Source organism: Phyllopteryx taeniolatus, chromosome 4 (assembly GCF_024500385.1).
Source record: "Phyllopteryx taeniolatus isolate TA_2022b chromosome 4, UOR_Ptae_1.2, whole genome shotgun sequence".
NCBI classification, from domain to species: domain Eukaryota; kingdom Metazoa; phylum Chordata; class Actinopteri; order Syngnathiformes; family Syngnathidae; genus Phyllopteryx; species Phyllopteryx taeniolatus.
In genome coordinates this window covers 10,627,152-10,648,067 of record NC_084505.1, presented here as the reverse complement: position 1 = coordinate 10,648,067, position 20,916 = coordinate 10,627,152, and the positions used below count along the sequence as shown (strand labels likewise).

General features: G+C 40.9%; 1 protein-coding gene across 5 annotated transcripts in view; it reads right to left on the bottom strand.

Moving 5' to 3' along the window:
* gne (glucosamine (UDP-N-acetyl)-2-epimerase/N-acetylmannosamine kinase) overlaps positions 1 to 19,110 on the bottom strand; it is a 46,704-nt gene extending 27,594 nt beyond the window's left edge. For 2 of the 5 annotated variants that reach the window (XR_009787993.1, XM_061769372.1), the window contains exons 1-2: positions 14,590 to 14,743; positions 306 to 374 (exon numbers count right to left, since the gene is read on the bottom strand). Coding sequence is in view for 3 of the 5 variants with exons in the window: in XM_061769372.1 (XP_061625356.1) it covers positions 306 to 374; positions 14,590 to 14,628 (108 nt within the window). In the remaining 2 variants the exon portion in view is untranslated. Of the gene's footprint in view, positions 1 to 305; positions 375 to 14,589; positions 14,744 to 18,804 lie in introns of those variants that run through there. The other 3 variants (XM_061769371.1, XM_061769370.1, XM_061769373.1) reach the window with 3 other exon arrangements.
* Positions 19,111 to 20,916: the final 1,806 nt, after the last annotated feature.

Sequence of the window (20,916 nt, the reverse complement as noted above, 5' to 3'; positions counted from 1 at the left end):
ACATGAATGAGTTTTCAGGGAATACTAGCATCTGTTGGAACATTATGTAAGTCAAAGTGGCAATGACAGTAATACTGTCCTCCTAATTACATGACATCATGACAATGACTGGTTATTTTAAGGATGAGGTAACGCGTTGCTTGTTAACCATTTGTATTGTGTAATGCCTAGATCAGACTACAAGACAAATTTGGTTTCTTGCACAATGTCAGACTACGGTCATAAAATCTTGTCGTATATTGGGTAAGCACTTTGCTGTTTGAATAGTTTGCTAGTCAATGATTCTAAATATGGAAAAGTCACACCTGATTGAGATTGTCCATCTTTTCCGTTTTCAGCTTTTCACTGCTTTGCATCCTCTTGGAGTAAAGTTCCTAGAATAAAAATTTAAGTGTCACTCAGTTCACACACAATACACAAAATAAAAAAGCTCAGACCCTGTGGAATGTAAAAGTCATTGTTTGTGTTACCAAAGCAACCCATACATACTACTTCTGTCCCGTCAGAAGAGGGAAAACCGTGATGTGGAAAAAGCACACTCGATACACCCAGATCACATGATAATAAGTCAAATTCAAGACTCCAACAAATTTCTGCAACAGCAGGCTGTCGTAAAAGGAAAAAAAATATGGTGGTTCAGTAGACTTGGTTTACAGGTGGTATTGTATATTGGGAGGCAAATGTCCAAATATTTGATGACATGTCATCAAATCAACCTCAGATCACAACTAAAAAGTATAGAGGATGACAACAAACTATTGTTTTGGCATTCAGAAGCATCCTTAGACAAACTGAATCTGTGAAAATTGTTAACGATTTTAGAAACTCATCATTATTTTCACACTTAAATCAGAATCAGAATAATCATTATTGGCCAAGTTGTGTATGTTAAAACATTGGGAATTTGTTCCCTGTAGTTGGAGACACTGTAGTACGACAGTAAAGAAGCCACTGTGACAAAATATACATTTAGGACATAAACACAAAAGTACAGAGAGTCGTTAAGCAATATGAAGTGTTCAGAAGTGCGGTGTTACTGATAAAAAAACCAAGTGTGGAAATGATGCACAGAGTCATTAAGCAATATGACTCAACAGCACAAACAAAGTGAAAAACAAACGTGTTACTATAATGTGACCTCTATGTTAGGGCTGCACGATATTGGGGGGATATTTTTTTAAACTTGTGATATATACACCGATGTAAATTAGACTTTACACCGATCTGATCGGCTTGATCGGTAATGTCCAAGAATTAACATTTTATGCTGATCGGCTTTAATGTCATAATTCACCTTTCCGATAAAGGACGTCATTGATCGGCTACGCAAAAGACATTTTAGTCCACGTCGCTATCGTGTACAGTATATCTGAATCCAAAAGCTAGTTTATTTTTAGCCTCGTTGCGTGTCTTTTGACGTCATTTACGATCACTGGGTTTTGTCAAAACAAACGCGACCGGATACACTCATTACCACAGCCACGACAACAATGGATAGCGTGTGTATTGTGTTGGTCAAAAAAAGAACACAATGGGGGAAAACGTGTGGTGGTGCTGGGGGTCACCGGTGCTCGGGAGAAGACGTTTGTTCAAGGATTGTTTGAGGTACAGTGGATACGGAAAGTACTCAGACCCCCTTAAATTTTTCTCTCTTTGTTATATTGCAACCATTTGCTAAAATCACTTAAGTTTATATTTTTTCCCTCATTAATTGCACACAGCACCCATATTGACAGAAAAAAACAGAATTGTTGACTTTTTTGCAGATTTATTAAAAAAGAAAAACTGATATATCACACAGTATTCAGACCCTTTGCTGTGACACTCATATTTAACTTGGGTGCTGTCCATTTCTTCTGATCATCCTTATGATGGTTCTACACCTTCATTGGAGTCCAGCTGTGTTTGATTATACAGATTGGACTTGATTTGGACACCCACACACCTGTCTATATACGACCTTACAGCACACAGTGCATGTCAGAGAAAATGAGAATCATGAGGTCAAAGGAACTGCCTAAAGAGCTAAGAAACAGAATTGTGGCAAGGCACAGCTCTGGCCAAGAAGAAAGAAAATTTCTGCTCCACATAAGGTTCCTAAGAGCACAGTGGCCCCCATAATCCTTAAATGGAAGACGTTTGGGATGACCAGAACCCTTACTAGAGCTGGCCGTCCGGCCAAACTGAGCAATCGGGGGAGAAGAGCCTTGGTGAAAGACGTAGAGAAGAACCCAAAGATCACTGTGGCTGAGCTCCAGAGATGCAGTCGGGAGATGGGAGAAAGTTCTAGAAAGTCAACCATCACTGCAGCCCTCCACCAGTCGGGGCTTTATGGCAGAGTGGCCCGACGGAAGCCTCTCCTCAGTGGAAGACACATGAAAGCCCGCATGCTAATGTACAAATGGTGGGAAATAAGATTCTTCGGTCTCATGAGACCAAGATAGAACTTTTTGGCCTTAATTCTAATCAGTATGTGTGGAGAAAACCAGGTACTGCTCATCACCTGTCCAATACAGTTCCAACAGTGAAGCATGGTGGTGGCAGCATCATGCTGTGGGGGTGTTTTTCATCTGCAGGGACAGGATGACTGGTTGCAATCGAAGGAAAGATGAATGCGGCCAAGTACAGGGTTATCCTGGATGAAAACCTCAGACTGGGCCAAAGGGTCACCTTCCACCAACACAATGACCCTAAGCACACAGCTAAAATAACGAAGGAGTGGCTTCAGAACAAACTCGACTGTTCTTGAATGGCCCAGCCAGAGCCCTGACTTAAACCCAATTGACAATCTCTGGAGAAACCTGAAAATGGCTGCCCACCAACATTCACCATCCAACCTGACAGAACTGGAGAGGATCTGAAAGGAGGAATGGCAGAGGATGAGAGATCGACCGATTATCGGCACGCCCGATTATCGGCACCGATATTTGGAATTTCTACATATATTGGCATTTTATTTATTTTTTTAATCTGACGTGCCGCTACCAAGAAATTAGATCAAATTAGATTAGGCTCAGATGCAGCCACGCCTCCAATATTGTTCCACCCACAGCGCCATCTGATAAGCAGCCACAGCACGAGTAAGGGACAGAGCCCATCTGAAGCGGAAGCTTTCCTCACAAACACATGCTGCAGAGAGAAAACGTTTTCTCGTGTGGAGAAGCTCCGGAGAGCAAAACTCATGTGCCAAAGGTAAACGCAGAAAACTCTCCCAAAATTGTAATAAACATCCCAGTGCTCTACATCTCACAACTACTACAAACGTTACGTTACAGTGAGCAGCAGAGTAACGTAGGAGCGGAGTAAACATTAGCGGCGGCTCTGCTAGCTCGCAGTATCTCCCGACATGTCTGAGAATTACTTGAAAGAAGGCTGCTGATAATATCGATATGGAAACGGTCCGTGATAGCAAAAGCATGTGTCTGTGATGGAGAGAAAGTGTGCAAAAAAAGTAATTCACTTGTTTTATTGGAGGGAAGCACACTAAGGCGGAGGCTGATTTGCTTTTACCGTAACATTAGTTTGCCGGTCTGGCTCTTAACGGCAGACTACGTATTGGCAATGGTGAGAATGTATGCAATATGGTGAATAGTGTGTGTTTACATGAAAGTCACATGAAAAACTCTACAGCTCACGACTACCTCAATAACGTAATGTTAAGGGCGGAGTAAACACAAGTGGCAGCTCTGCTAGCTCGGAGTACCTCCGATATGTCTGTGAATCACCTGAAATATTGCTGTTGATGACATCGATGTGGAAACAGTCAGTGATTGTAGAAGCCTGTGTGTGTGATTGTGAGAGAGTAAAGGCCTCTTTATACTCCCGCACTCGCGTGCCCGACAACGCCCTCATTGCATCACGTGACCGGGATTTATCTGAACAAAATGGTGGAACATTTTAAATACTGTGTGAGCTCATTAAAGCCCTAAAGGCTGTTTGTGTTCTGTCAGGAGTTTTATTGCACTCATAGCAACTATTATGCTTTTTATGTAGCTTTTGTCTTATTAATCATTCATAATTTAGCAGCATAGTTTTAAATGACAGGGTCCCACGTTGCTCCATCTTGTGATCAGATCGGTGATCGGGTATTTTTTATTAAACTTGCTGATCGGTCCCAAAAATCATGATCGTGTTAAGCCTAAAAATAATACAGGATCAGTGTCGGGAAAGTTCATTTTCTATGTGAACTAGTTCACAGTTCAATTCATCCTTCCAAAAATGAACTAGTTCTGCTCATAGTTCATAATTCAACATTTTGAACTAAGTTCACCGGTCCGAAAACGAACGAGTTCATAGTTTTCTTTCAATACGTTGATGAGGGGCTATTACGCTCAAAACACTGGCATTTCATTTCCCCGTTGGTGCCACCAGTGTTGCACGATATTGGGGGAAAAAAATGACATTGCGATTAATTTTAACCCTGCAATATATCTTGCAATGTGAAAAAATACAGGATCAGTGTTGGGAAAAATATTTTTTTTAATGCCAACTATTAAACTTTCAATTCATCGTTCATAATTCAAAATTTTGAAGTAAGTTCACCACTCCAAAAACAAACAAGTTCATAGTACTCCCCCCCCCCCCCCCCCATATGTTGCTCATGGGCTATTTCCCTCAAAATACTGACATTTCATTTAATTTCATTTCCCCATTCAGTCTACACTCATAGTCAGTTTCAGCTTTCGCCCTACATTCTCAAAAACACGAGGGAAAATGTTGTTTAAATGGTGTTTTTAAAAATAAGGAATTAAAAAAAAAAAAACAAGAAAAGTATGTATGATTATCGCTGATATCGGATCAGACCAATATCGGTATCGGCCAATATTCAAGGCTGCAATATTGAATTGAATTGAAAAAGTTGGATCGGGACATCCCCGTTTGATAGTGTAAAATTTTTGGTTTGATGGACAAGCCTCTGCTTGTCGATGTATAGATTGTTAAGCCTGACATATTAAAGAAAATGTACTTTAAACGCTTATATTAAAATAGGTGGGGTCTCCAGAGAGTATGCCCACCAATCAAGTGTGAAACAACCACGTAAATCTTTTGTGAGCTGTCTATTTCCAAAAATGTGTCAGAAAGCAAATTGTACAATATACATAATACCACCCATAGCTAGGCAAAGAGACACCACTCCCAGGCCAAAGCAGGACAAAAAAAACTGTCTAAGACACAATGTCAAAGCTAACACCAAAGTTTTGTTGAATGCACATCTTGGGATTAGTTTACCACATTATCGGCTGATACTTGACTGCACTGTGAAGGTGCCAACGCATTGGGGGTATTTGCGTTTGGCCTTGTGTCTGCTGCAAGCAGCACATGGACGGATGAGCTAATTGACAGGTGCAAAATCAGCCGCTTGGTGAAGAAGTGCCCACTCCACGAGGGAAAATACAATACACACCGTCTTCGTGGGGGCTCACACGCACTTCCCAATTCACATTCGCTTTTTCTAGACTAGTGGCGACCTTAGTTGTCATGGTAATGGATTCCGCAGTCGGTATTTGCCCCATTGGAGGGATGGTGGGGTAAGGAAAGAAAGGCTTATTTTCATCAGTGAGGACCACCACCTCAAAACAGACATAATTCTGCAACACTAGATATGTGTTTCTTGATTCTTGGAGTATTTTCATAAAAGACATGTTAATTTTTTTTTTTTAATTGCATAATTGTCTCCTTTAAGTGTATGGATTGTTGTGCCAGGTATCTAAATGTCCTGTACAAGACACACTAAGATGACAAATAATATATATATATCCATCCATCCATTTTCTGTACCGCTTCTCCTCGCGGGCGTGCTGGTGCCTATCCCTGCTATCTTTCCGGCGAGAGGCGGGGTACACCCTGAACTGGTCGCCATCCATCCATCCATCCATCCATTTTCTGAGCCACTTATCCTCACAAGGGTCGCGGGACTGCTGGAGCTTATCTCAGCTATCAACGGGCAGGCGGCGGGGTACACCCTGAACTGGTTGCCAGTCAATCGCAGGGCACATATAAAACCAATCATATATTTTTTTAATTGTTGGGTGTGGGTTCTCACATTTTAGAAATATCTCAAGATCTATGTACATGCCACTTAAAGCAGTTTCAAGCCGATGAGGCATCATGCAGTGAAAAAATGTGCCTCAATAGTTTTCTCCAATATGTATCAGGTTATTAATTTATTTTAGCAGAGAACGTGTTGTGTGGAAAAGTGACTACAATCGACTACAATGCGATCTGCCATGACACCTCACATACAGTGCTTTGCCCCCTTTTTCATACTTTCCCCCACTTTAACGTTTAAGATCATCAAACAAATGTACAGTCCCCTCCAAATGTATTGGCAAGGTCAGTTCCTTTGTTTTTGTTGTATACTGAAGACATTTGTGCTTCAGATCAAAAGATGAATATGAGACAAAAGTCCAGAATTCCAGCTTTAATTTGATGGTATTTACAACTGAATATGTTAAACTCAGGACAGATCATATTTTGTTTGAAGTCACCCACTTTTCAAGTGAGTGAAAGTATTGGAACAGACATGATTAAATTAACGTAGTGAATAACATTTAGGCGGCACGGTGACCGACTGGTTAGAGCGTCTGCCTCAGTTCTGAGGAGCGGGGTTCAATCCCGGCCCCGCCTGTTTGGAGTTTGCATGTTCTCCCCGTGCCTGTGTGGGTTTTCTCCGGGCACTCCGGTTTCCTCACACATCCCAAAAACATGCATTGGAGGTTAATTGACAACTCTAAAATTGAACGTAGGTGTGACTGTGAGTGCGAATGGTTGTTTGTTTGTCTGTGCCCTGCGATTGGCTGGCAACCAGTTCAGGGTGTACCGCGCCTCCTCTCCGATGATCCTAGTGAGGAGAAGCGGCTCATAAAATGGATGGATGGATGAATAATATCTAATATTTGGCGGCATAACCCTTGCTTGCAATAACTGCATCAAGCCTTAGCGAAAAATGCATCCAAACTAATCGGGAGAAGCTTCATCATGCAACAAGACAATGACCCGAAACACACTGCCAACACAACAAAGGACTTCATCAGGGGAAAAAAGTGTAAGGTCTTAGAGCAGCCAAGTCAATCACCAGACCTTAACCAAACAGAGAATGCATTTTACCTCCTGAAGAGGAGATTGAAGGGAGAAACCTCCAGAAACAAACAAGAACTGTAAGAGGCTGCAGTCAAGGCCTGGAAAAGCATTTCAAATGAAGAATGCAACAGTCTGGTGAAGTCAATGGGTCACAGGCTTGATGCAGTTATTGCAAGCAAGGGTTATGCCACCAAATATTAAATGTTATTCACTTTAAGTTAAAGGCTCGTATTGTGTGTGATGGTCTCGGGCTGCTCTACTCTTTCAGGACCTTGATGACTTACTGTGATTGGTCAAAGTCTGACCTTGAATCCGATTAAAATGCTGTGGCATGACCTCAAAAAGACCGTTCATGCTCCAGTGTTGCTGAATTTAAAAAAATCTACAACGAGGAGTGGCCCAAATTATTATTATGTGAAAGACTCATTGCCATTTATAGAAAACGCCTGATTTTAGTTGTTGCTGCTGAAGATGGCCTAACCAGTTCTTAGGTTTTGGGGGCAATTACTTTTTCAGACAGGGCGAGGTAGCTTTGCAGTTATTTTTCTTTAATAAATGCAATCACCATCTAAAAATTGTATTGTATGTTTACGTGGGTTATGTTTGATATTTAGATATGTTTGATGATCTTAAAGTGGGGAACCTGCAAAAAAAAGTGGGACAAATACTTTTTCGCGGCACTGTAGAGTAGATGTAGACTGAAACAGAGTTCAGGATGGTGTGAAACTCTGCAAAAGAAATACTTGCCCACTTCTAGACGATAGAACAGGTTCCACCGGCTCCATAGCACCCGATAAGACAAGTCATAAATAATAACGCCTGAGTTTACTTTCCATCTCCTAGCAGTGAGCTTTTGAGTAAAACACGGACAATGGTGCGATTAAGTGTGTTCCGCATGTTTGGACATCCCATTGCAAGTTCAATGACGTTACCTTACGTAGGTCAACAGTATCAAAATTCAGAGTCATTCAAACGATGATGTCATTTTGTATACCAACTAGGGATGGGAATTGAAAACAGAAACTGTGAGAGCTGGTTCTAAAGTTAATCGTTCGGTGAATGTTCAAGCGATTCTCTTACTGATCCTATATTGCTGGGTTCCTACACATTTGAGATTTCAAAATTCCTTACTTTTTCCAGACCCCAATTTTGAGATTTCTCTGTAAAAAAATTATATAATTTGGGACATTTGAGTAAATAGGTGTGTATCGTTCTTAATTTCATACATTTTATAGTCAAAATAGAATTTATTTTCCTTTGCAACACCCGACGGCTTGACTATGAAGAGTCATTCCAATCCTGTAACTTTTCTCAGGGAATGTAAATGCTAGTCAGTGATGGTGTTAAATAGCAACCACAGGTATGGGGATAAAATCAGTTTTTATTATTACAATTACAAACCTAATTTGAAACCCTAAAACGCTCTTTAAACCCTAATTTAAAAAACACTAACCCAGTTATGAAACCATACTTTGAAACGCTAACCCTGTTTTGAAAACCTAATTTGAAACTTTCATATATTCTCTTTAAGCCCTAATTTGAAACCGTAAGCATGTTTAAAAATCCTACTTTGAAACACTAACCCTGTTTTAACCCTAGCCTTATTTTGAAACCCTAATTTGAAACCTAAAACTCTCGAGTTAAAACCCTAATTTGAAACACTAACCCTGTCTTCAAACCCTAACAATCTTGAACCCTACTTTGAAATCCTAAACCTGTTTTGAAACACTAAGTATGTTCTGAAACCCTACTTTGAAACCCGAAACCTGTTTTGAAATCGTATTTCAAAACCCTAACCCAGTCTTGAAACCCTAATTTTAAACTCTAACCCATGTTTTAAAATTACTTTGAAAGCCTAAACTTGTCTTGAAACCCTAGTTTGAAACCCTAAAACTCTCTTGAAACCTTAATTTGAAACCCTACCCCTGTCTTGAAACCCTTATTTGAAACCGATTCATTTTAACGACTCAATTTGTATCACGATTCTTGGTTGCTGATTCGATTCAAAGGCGATATTGGTTCATTTAGAACGATACGATCCAAAAAGAATCAGTGGATTGAAATCAATTCAGTAACTTTTTAGCCAAAAATTCAAGCAGTGAGACTGCTAAATAAATACCTGGATAGTTGAGAGTGCATGTCATATTTTCAAAATTCCTTTTGTTTCTTGTAAAGGTATCAGGTAAACTTATTTATAGATATACATTACCATTAATGGCAAATGCATTCACAATTTATTTGAATAAAGTGCAACTAACGTCTCTTCAGGTTGGATTAACAGTAAATTGACCTCCTACTTCTGATGCTGTTTTCAACATACAGATTAAATACACGTTAAACATACTTATTGTAGTTGAACACAAAATATGTAATGCTCAAATGTACTAATCATAGTTATAGCTACCTAATAGTAGACTTTACACCAATCTGATCGGCTTGATCGGTATCGGCCGATAATTGGCATTTTATGCTGATTGTCTTATCGGTTTTCATGTCATAATTCGCCGATCCGATCAATGACGTCATCGATCGGCTCTGCAAAAAACATTTACTCCGCATCGCCGTGGCATATGAATCCAAAAGCTAATTTATTTTTAGCCTTGTCACGTATCTTGTGGCGTAGTACTGTAACTATCTGACAGCCAATATAGTTTTTTCAATCTTATCGGTGAAAAAACACATCGTCGGTGTGGGACTATTTTGCGGTGTCTCAGACAAACAACTGAAGTACGTCTTGGGAGACATCATCTAAATGCTTCAACACAACAAATTTGATCAGGCACATGAATAATGTACATGCCACGTTCAAGCAATGCAGCGTTGGGGGGGGGGGGAAAGAAATCCAAACGGACAAACTCTGCCCAACACCCGTCCATATAGCTGGGACCGTGAGAAAGTTAGAGTAAGCATGTAATTAACAGTATTTGTTTAAGTAATTTAATTGCAATAAAGTAATTTAATTACAGTAAGTCAGCACCCATGATTTCTGTCATGTTGTAATGTTGATTTGACCTAAACTTGTGTCAGTGGCCAATCCTTAAATGGCCCCTAGAGGTCATTGATGTTTTAGCTTTTGTCTAAAATGAGAATACTTTTATACTAGTGAATACTTTAAGATACTCAGTACGCAGTACACAATATACACAATAAATGAACAAGTCATTTAAATAAACACATAGCTCCATCTTGTGAGCGGATCGGTGATCGTTTTTTTCTGTGATCAGCCCCAAAAATCCTGATCATGTAAAGCCTACCTAATAGTGGTTACGTAGCTCTGAGTAGATTGTGATGTTCAACTACCTGTTATGTTATACTGCAATATGGACAAGATGGAAATTTGTACCAGTCAAGCTGAAAACCTTGCTGAAATGTCTCACAAATTGTTGTTTGCCTTGCTTGCTTCTTGGATCCCGGTGATTGTACATCAACATAGTGGCTTCAAGTTCTCCTATTACTTATTACTTATCCTTGATTGTTTTAGATTACTGCAAAACCAAAATGTGTCCACATCTCTAATTTAAGCTTCACAGGACATTCAACTACATAAGTTTAGCGCTCTGCTCAATGTGGCGTGATATTTCCTCCACTGCGAATGCACATCTCCCATGATCCCCTGTGCAATTTACAGGGGATCATGGGAGATGGTTTGCGTCTCAATGGCGCCAGAAAAAAATTAGTTTGATACTCCCACATAGATCATTTTAAACTTAAAACTATGTGAGTCCCAGGATACAAGAGTCCCAGCCTTGGTACAATGAGTCCATGCAACTTATCATCACGGAGTACAGACACAGTACCGTAATTTCCCGTGTAAAATGCACATTAACCCCCCCCCCCCCAAAATTGTCAAAAGTCAATAGTGCGCATTATATACACACATTTTTTTAATGTACGCCACCAACTAGAGGTTATGAAAAAGTTGCACACTTTCATTCTAATATGCCATCGCCACCTAGAGGTTATGAGAAAGGTGTACACTTTCATTTCCAAAATGCCACCGAGTGGTTATGAAAAAGGTGCAGCCTACACTTTCATTCCAATATGACAGGGGGTACGTATGACTGCATACATGTACAGTTCTGCTCATAAGTTTATATAGCCTGGCACAATTTGTATAATATTGTTTGTTTGTTTTTAAATATGACTGAACAATAACCATCATTAATTTCTTTATGGCTATGTTTTGTTTGATGATAATGCTTTTCTGAAATGCTTGTTGGTTTAATTTGAATCCCATTAAAATTAAATGCGTTTCTCCTGGCCCTTCATGTTTTCTTTAAAGAACTGTACCCGTCTTACAAATTCTGCCTGGGTAATCAAACCTATGAGCACAACTGTGTGTTGTTTCATTTACTAAATAAAAGTAGGGCTGTGACTTTCAAAATAAGAGCAAGTAAATACAATTTTAAAAAAGTATTATGTTTTCAAATAAAGTGCTTAACATCAGGATAATTCTTTGAAAAAAAACTAACAAAATAAAGATACTACTTCATGTTTTGATCACATGGGTAGAAGCAAAATCATGTATTGTAAAAATGCATTATACATAGGTAGAAGGGTTTTCCAGAATTTTTACATAAACTTTGGGAGTGCATTATACACAGTAATCCTCCGCTATGTCACAGTTCTTCCTTTGCTGTCCTGCTATATTGCAGATTTTTATTACAGTTGTTACTCTATTTTTTTTTACACTATACAATATTTGTTATCCATTGCTCTCCCTCTCAATATATGGTATCTGTTTAGTTTTTTTTATTTAAATTTTTGAGGATGATATATTTTCCACAAAACTACCACGCCAAACGATAGTATTGTTGATGTTCTTGATGCCACTTATACAGTGATACAAGAGCATAATAATTAAAGTACATCCTTTTTTAAGAACAATTAACTCAAAGAATATATTGAACATTGGCATTGTAATGTAGAACAATAAATATAACATCTTGGATAAATAAAAAATATAAATAAAAAGACACTCAGGCTCTGTTTACAAAAATTGTACTGAACAAATACAAAAAATACTTGCACAGAGGTTTATCCATCCATCTATTTTCAACACCGCTTATCCTGGTTAGGGTCGCGGGGCGCTGGAGCCTATCCCAGCTGACTTCGGGCAAAAGGCGAACTACACCCTGAACTGGTCGCCAGTCAGCCGCAGGGCACATATAGACATGGACAACCATTCGCACTCACATTCGCGCCGTCACTGAACCCACGCCTTAACAGGCAATATACTGTCTATCAAGTTCAACTTTTCAGTTGTTTCAGAATAAATGCAAAGTATAGCAACATAAATAACAGCACAACAAGTAGATCGAAGCAAACTGTTTTGATTCAACATTTGTACTACTCAGAACTCTGCAGCCTTTCTTTAAACACTGCTTTGTCAATCTGTTCAATGGCTACATCTCTTACAATAGTGAGTACACTATACTGTATATAATGTGAGCATACGTGCACATATACGTTGTCACGCTTGTATTTGCATTGTTTCGGCAAAGACTTTCACGGGAAACGGGAAATGTTCCACCGTGTTTTTTGTTCCCAGCTGAAGAAATTGGGTGCGATGGTTGTGTTTAAAGTGGATTTTGTCACTTTGAGGTTTTAAGTTCTTTGAGGTTAAGTTAACAAATTCGACATATCAGCTCGTTGGGCTGGCTTGAATCCAGAATGGTCCCACATCTGCGCGCTGGTGTTAGACTTTGAAACTAATTCCATTTATGCCGCTCAACTTTCTGTAACTGTGCAGCTACCTACTTGCCGTCAGAAAACTTAGCTTTGAGGACGCTCACTACGCTAATGTCTGCATTTGAAAAGCATGCACAAGTGTGCACACACCAATAGGCACGCATACTGGGCATACTTCCATCCCACTCTTAATACTTGATGCCTGCGTCACTTTCGGTGATACCATTTTATAGTAGGCCTACAAACCTAATCAATTCCATCCAATTCCATCAATTCCAATCCTAATAATATCAACAGCTGCAAGGATCATACTGGTAATGGAATACACTGTCAGCTCTTAAACTGAAGTAGATCTAACTTATGAATTAATTCCATGGCAGTCTGAACAAATGCATCTATCATTAGGTACGATGTATCTTTTTTCTTCAGTTTTTAGTCTAATGACTAAGATTCTAATCTAATTAGCTGTTGAGGACAGCATCCATTCTTAGTGACAGTCTAAAGGGAGCCTGTTTGAGTTTACAGTAAAATATTTTCCCTAATTATTGACTCAATACAGGGCGGCATGGTGGACGACTGGTTAGAGCGTCAGCCTCACAGCTCTGAGGACCGGGGTTCAATCCCCGGCCCCGCCTGTGTGGAGTTTGCATGTTCTCCCCGTGCCTGCGTGGGTTTTCTCCGGGCACTCCTTCCACATCCCAAAAACATGCATTAATTGGAGACTCTAAATTGCCCGTAGGTGTGACTATGAGTGTGAATGGTTGTTTGTTTCTATGTGCCCTGCGATTGGCTGGCAACCAGTTCAGGGTGTACCCCGCCTCCTGCCCGATGATAGCTGGGATAGGCTCCAGCACACCCACGACCCTAGTGAGGAGAAACGGTTCAGAAAATGGATGGATGGATGACTCAATACAACTGAATGCACTCAATCACTTTTGACTGAACACATTAACAAACAAATAAGCAGGTTTGTACATTTGTACATTTACTGCAGCAAACACTCCAGTGTCCTTGGCGACATTTAAATCAACAGAACAAGTTTGTTTTTATCATGTCATGGCCACTGACAGATTGGCCACCAGTCAAGCCAACCTGCATACCAATCTCTCTAGAGGGAGAAAATAAAATTATCAACTGTGCCTTGACTATCTGTTGTGACTGGAGACAGACTGGGCTGACATACCAGTTATAGTGGGACAGTTTTTCCTTCCTTTCCTTCCTCTATATCGCGCGTCATCGTTTGCACCCCATGTTATTTAGCAGATTTCTGAATTATGTTTTTTTTTTTTTTTTACAGGATACAGGCAAGTCCCTATTTAGAGTTGTGCGCTCGGTGTACTACCATGTGACGGAAAATACCAGCTCAAAATATCGCAGATAATCACCAATTGAGGGTAGGTCTCAAACATATACTCGCAATAAAATAACTATTTGTTTGAATATAACAAAACGGTCACAAATAAACACACCAACGCATATTATTGCCACACAGTTTATCCTGTGTACAAAAAACTGAAGATTCTTCATCACATAAACACGTACAAAAAACACGATGTAACCAAGCATGTTAAAGCCAATCTCCCATTCAGCAAAATGTAACTTCTACTCAAGCATCACAAGACCACATCAGCAGCCAAGAACTTGGCATTACAGTGTGGGGGGAAGGTACGTATGCAAATCAAAAAACAGGCAGCCGAGAGGGAAGAAGATGGAGATATTGAGAGAGGTCAGAAAGGCAGACAAAAAAAATCATTGAAAAAAATAAGATATTTGATAATAAATATTTGAGAGGAAGCAGAAAAAAATGTCACGACTCACATGAGGGTTTTTGCAAACAAAACCACAATGTGTTTCCATTCCTCCACAATAGGATCTTCCACCAATCACCTCCTATCATGTACTTCAACCTTTCAGTCTATTGCTATTTAAACATGTTTAACTTGGTAGGCAGGAATGTGGGAGGTGAAAAGAATGGGGAGGGAGGGAGGGAGGGAGGGGGAGAGAGAGAGAGAGAGAGAGAGAGAGAGAGAGAGAGAGAGAGAGAGAGAGAGAGACACATGTAGTCAGGGCAGGGGAGGAATTGGGTTGGGCTTATTTGAATTTTAGTGCGTGATTGGCTGAGAGGGTGGAAGAATGAGAAAGCAATAAAGAGGAAGACTACATCCATCCATCCATTTTCTGTAACGCTTATCCACATTAGGGTTGCGGGCGCGCTGGAGGCTATCCCAGCTATCTTCAGGCGAGAGGCGGGGTACACCCTGAACTGGTCGCCACCCAATCGCAGGGCACACAAACAAACAACCATTCGCACACACATTCACACCTACGGGCAATTTATAGTCTTCAACCAACCGACCATGCATGTTTTTGGGATGTGGGAGGAAACCGGAGTACCCGGAGAAAACCCACGCAGGCACGGGGAGAACATGCAAACTCCACACAGGCGGGGCCGGGATTTGAACCCTGGTGCTCAGACCTGTGAGGCAGATGTGCTAACCAGTCAATCTCCGTGCCGCAGAGGAAGACTACAATATTATCATAGTCTTAATTTGGCAACACTAGGGAAAATAAATTGTGCGAAATCATTGTGACATATGATCACACCATTTAATACAAAAGCATGTTTGACATCTGACAACAGATTTTTTTTCAAGACATAAGCAGCATTATGAATAACATATCCTGTAAGCAGTCAAGCTCTATGCCATTATAGTAAAATAAAACATAATGTTTTGTAGTTTTTCCTCTTCCTTGATGAGCTCCCTCAGCACTAATTCCATCCATCCATTTTCTGAGCTGCTTCTCCTCACTAGGGTCGCGGGCATGCTGGAGCCTATCCCAGCTATCATCAGGCAGGAGGCGGGGTACACCCTGAACTGGTTGCCAGCCAATCGCAGCGCACATACAAACAAACAACCATTCACACTCACATTCACACCTACAGGCAATTTAGAGTTGTCAATTGTAGATTACCATGCATGTTTTTGGGATGTGGGAGGAAACCGTAGTGCCCGGAGAAAACTCTCGCAGGCACGGGGAGAACCTGCAAACCCCGCCTCCTGCCCGATGATATGTGGGATTGGCTCCAGCACTCCCGCGACCCTTATGAGGATAAGCGGCTCAGAAAATGGATAGATGGATGGAATGTATCTTTGTTCCTCTATTTATGCCAGTGAAGAATAGTGACTGACAGAAAAAATGAATGGTCTTCTATTAGACCTGTATCTATTATTCCAGTAATTAATGTATCCACTTTTTGTGACATTTTTGTTTGTTGGTATGCCGTGAGATTTTTTCAATTGTAAAATATGTTCCTTGGCTCCATAAACGTTGGAAATCACTGCTCTAGTCAGATCCTGTATTCTAATCAGTCAGGTCAAACCAACATTACAGAAATAATGAGTGCTAACTTACTGTCATTAAATTATTTTTAATTAAATTACTTCACCCACACCGAAATGTTAGAGCATGATTCGTCAGAACGGCGGCATGTTTACGTCCAACCGTTCGTGCTACCACTCGCTTGCTAGGCTACATAACGTTTTTGTTGCCTGCTTGCGAGCCGTATCGTATTAAAAGTACGGGAACATACCTCAAGCAAGCCTTAAACGAACATCCTCTCATGTCCTGAGCACCGGTGACCACCAACACACGTTTTCCCCCATTTTGTCCTCATAATATAGTCGGCGCGATCCACTCTTGTTGTCGTCACCACGGTAACGAGTGTATCCGGTCGCATTTGAGTTGACAAGATAAAGCCCGCAATGATCGTAAAAAAACGGTATGCAGTGGTATCGGAATACAATATTTTAATGCAGTAGTCTGACATAGTGCAATCTTGAAAGAACAAATGTGTCTTGTAGTCTGATCCGGGCATTACGTGTTGTCTGTCTCAGATGTGTTGTCTGTTCCACACAGCCAACATGTTTTTTTTTGTTTTTGCTTTTTTAAATAACTTTTTTGGCCGTCAGATATTGACAGGACTACGCCAAAAGACATGCGACAAGGCTAAAAATAAACTAGCTTTTGGATTCAAATATACTGTGCACGATGGCGATGCAGAGTAAATGTCTTTTGCGGAGCCGATCATCGGCGAATTATGACAGTGAAGCCGATCAGCATAAAATGCTAATTATCAGCAGATACCGATAAGGCCGATAAAATCGGTGTAAAGTATATTTTGAACATTTAACAGCTAGACCGGATATATGTTGCAGATATCTGTAATTTAGTTTTGCCTAGTCAAAAAGAACTTGGGGATATCTGTAGCTACATTCTTCCTATCCACAATTAGCATTTCAAAAATCTGTAACATCATTTTGCCTCAGACAAATGTCACTTTTGCCATTCATGTGTACGTAGTTTGCCATCACAGATCTACAATTCATTTACAGATATAGTAAACCCCAGCTGTATTGCCATTCAGTTTTCACGGTCCACGTATCTTGTGTTTTTGGGGTGTTATTAAAGTTGTAACTTGATTTTTTTTTTTTTACTACTGTCTGTACATTATTTTTGTATTGTCCTTTATTGGTCTTGATCTCTTAAAATATTGTGTGTATTTAAATGTGTTTTTATTGTTTTAAAATGTTTTAAAACTATGTTTAAAGACCGTAAGAAATGTTAAGTACTGTAAATATTCTAAAAACATGCCTGGGGTGTATTTAAATGTTGCGGATTTCACTTATTGAGGGGTGGACTGGAACGTAACCCCCGCGATGGAGGTGGGGTTTACTGTATCTGCGATGTGAATTACAGATATCTGTGACAGAACTGTTGACGTGTAACTCCAGTTTGAGATATCTTATCCAGTGGTTCTCAAAATGTGGTACGAGTACCACCAGTGGTACGCTGGACCCCTCTGGTGGTATGTGAAAGAATCACTTAATTAAATGTTCAAACCACATTAAACTTTTTTATTAATCCACTACATTACATTTGATAAGTACAGTTCAGTTGTATTTAACTTTAAAGTACAATACATTGCCATTTAATCTATTAGAACTGTTTCTTTTCAAACATTTAGGTACATATTTTGTTATTTAACTTAAATGTGTAGTATTATTTAATTGAATCCTTATTTAAAGGACAGTTTTTCATTTTCCTCTATTTAAGCTCAGTGTTCATGTTGAAACTGTTACAGTGGCTTACAATAATATTAAATGAAACCTCTGCCTCATTTTTTATGAAAATTTCAGCCTACTACGCTGCTGTATTTTAATGTTGTCATGATGGTTGCACTTGTAGAGTCAAATATTTTTTGAGTTGGTAAAAAGTGTGAGAACCACTGATCTAATCTATAATTTGATTCTGACTGGTCATAACTGCAGTTCAAGATATGTGCCATCTACATGTACCTTTTTAGAAAAGGTAGATGTAGCACATCAAAAAGTGACGTCATTTGCCCAAACCTAGGCAAATTATAATGCAGACGTTTGAAACAGTCACACTTCTGTTGCAGATGTATTTAAAGGAAATCACACTGATGTAACAAATGTAACTATGACTCGTGAGAAAGACGCTGTTGATATATGTAATGATTATTTCGGATAGTCAATTTTATAGCCTTTTAAATGTTTAATCCGCTCGCCATATAATTTCTGACCACAGTGACCAGTGGTGTGACCTGGCCAGTAGGTGCATGCTAACGCTCAAGATGCCGGTTCTTGCGCCATTAAATAGTACACACGTTTTATCACGTCCGGGGTAACCCAAAAGGGCTTTCTGCCTCCTCGAGAAAGTGTCTATCGGCTGATAAGACGATGAATGCGGATGTCATAGCAATACAGTAGGATGAAGCGACCGTGCTACATTCAATGTTATGCTAGCACGTTAAATGAAATCACACGTATCACAATTAGGTGGCGTTATATTTGAGTTGCACGTTAACCACGCGTCATCTTCACCTAACGAACTAGCTGCGTCGCAGTTAGCCGAGCTGATTCACCGCACCTATTATGTACATTCAGTGTCCGCTGAAGTGTAGCTCAAGTTCACGACCCAACAACAACGGTCAATGACGGCGAACCTTACCTTTAATTATCTGAAGAAAGACTTCACTGTTGGGTGTCCTTGCCGCCTGGCGTATTCGCCTCTTTCTGTTGTATTTTTTTCCAGTAGGTTGCGCTTTGCCGAGCCGCAACGCGTTACCAGGATTCCCACATAGTTTCTAGGTAGGACACGCCTCATTGCAACATGATTGGCTCCTGAGCACCATCCCAAACAAGTGTCACATTTGTACGAATTAAAAACAAAGACGTTTGTTATGGTTAAGTTTAGGACTAGGTTTAGGTTTTAAGGCAGTTTAGGATGGATTAGGGTGGCTTAGGGTTCGTGGGAAAAATATTAACGCCGCCACACTTAACTCGCATACAGTACTTATTTTCCCGTCTGAAAACTGTCGGGCGTTCCCCAGGGAAACAACAGCCAATCATAGTGGAGCAGCGCGTGTCCCAGGGCCAGTGATATTGGAGCAGGCGGGGCGTTAGTGTCATCAAACCAGTAACCATAATACTGCTCTTTCTCCGTCCGCGATCGTATCGTGTCGGCGTTTTTGAATACCATCGTGCTATACTGGCGGATTGCTGAGTGGATTACTTTGGCTAAATATTTTATAGTAGAAAAATCTCACATCACACCCCCAAACACACTGTTAAAAAAGTACAGTTCTGAGGCCATTCAAGAACAGTCACAGAGTTGTTCTGAAGCCATCCATCCATCCATTTTCTGAGCCGCTTCTCCTCACTAGGGTCGCGGGCATGCTGGAGCCTATCCCAGCTGTCATCGGGCAGGAGGCGGGGTACACCCTGAACTGGTTGCCAGCCAATCGCAGGGCACATAGAAACAAACAACCATTCGCACTCACAGTCATGCCTACGGGCAATTTAGAGTCTCCAATTAATGCATGTTTTTGGGATGTGGGAGGAAACCGGAGTGCCCGGAGAAAACCCACGCAGGCACGGGGAGAACATGGAAACTCCACACAGGCGGGGCCAGGGATTGAACCCGGCTCCTCAGAACTGTGAGGCTGACGCTCTAACCAGTCATCCACCGTGCCGCCCGTTCTGAAGCCATTCCTTTGTTATTTTAGCTGTGTGCTTAGGGGCATTGTCTTCTTGGAAGGTGAACCTTCGACCCAGTCTGAGGTCCTGAGTACTCTGGAGAAGGTTTTTATCCCGGATATCCCTGTACTTGGCCACTTTCATCTTTTCTTCGATTGGAACCAGTCTCCCTGTCCCTACAGCTGAAAAACACCCTCACAGCATGATGCTGCCACCACCATGCTTCACTGTTGGGACTGTATTGGACAGGTGATAAGCAGTGCCTGGTTTTCTAAACACATACCGTTTAGAATTAAGGCCAAAAAGTTCTATCTTGGTCTCATCAGACTAGATAATCTTATTTCTCACCATCTTGGAGTCCTGCAGTTGTTTTTTTTAGCTCCATGCGGGCTTTCATGTGTCTTGCACTGAGGAGAGGCTTCCGTCGGGCCACTCTGCCATAAAGCCCCGACTGGTGGAGGGCTGCAGTGATGGTTGACTTTCTAGAACTTTCTCCCATCTCCCGACTGCATCTCTGGAGCTCAGCCACAGTGATCTTCGGGTTCTTCTCCTCTCTCACTAAGGCTCTTCTTCCCCGATTGCTCAGTTTGGCCGGACGGCCAGCTCTAGGAAGGGTTCTGATCATCCCAAACGTCTTCCATTTCAGGATTATGGAGGACAGTCAAGGTTCGATGTTTTGGAGACAAAGTTAGAGAGAGGAGACTTCAATGGTTTGGACACGTCCAGAGGAGAAATAGTGAGAATATTGGTAAGAGAGCAAGAGAGCTAGAGGAAGACTAAAGAGAAGGTTGATGGATGTCGTGAGGGAAGACATGAGGGCAGTTTTTGTTCGAGAGGAGGATGCAAGAGATAGGCTTACATGGAAAAGGATGACGCGCTGTAGCGTCCCCTAATGGGACAAGCCCAAAGGAAAAGAAGATGGCCACTGTGCTCTTCGGAACTTTAAGTGCAGCAGAATGTTTTTTGTAACCTTGGCCAGATCTTTGCCTTGCCCCAATTCTGTCTCTGAGCTCTTCAGGCAGTTTCTTTGACCTCTGGTCTGACATGCACTGTGAGCTGTAAGGTCCTATCTAGACAGGTGTGT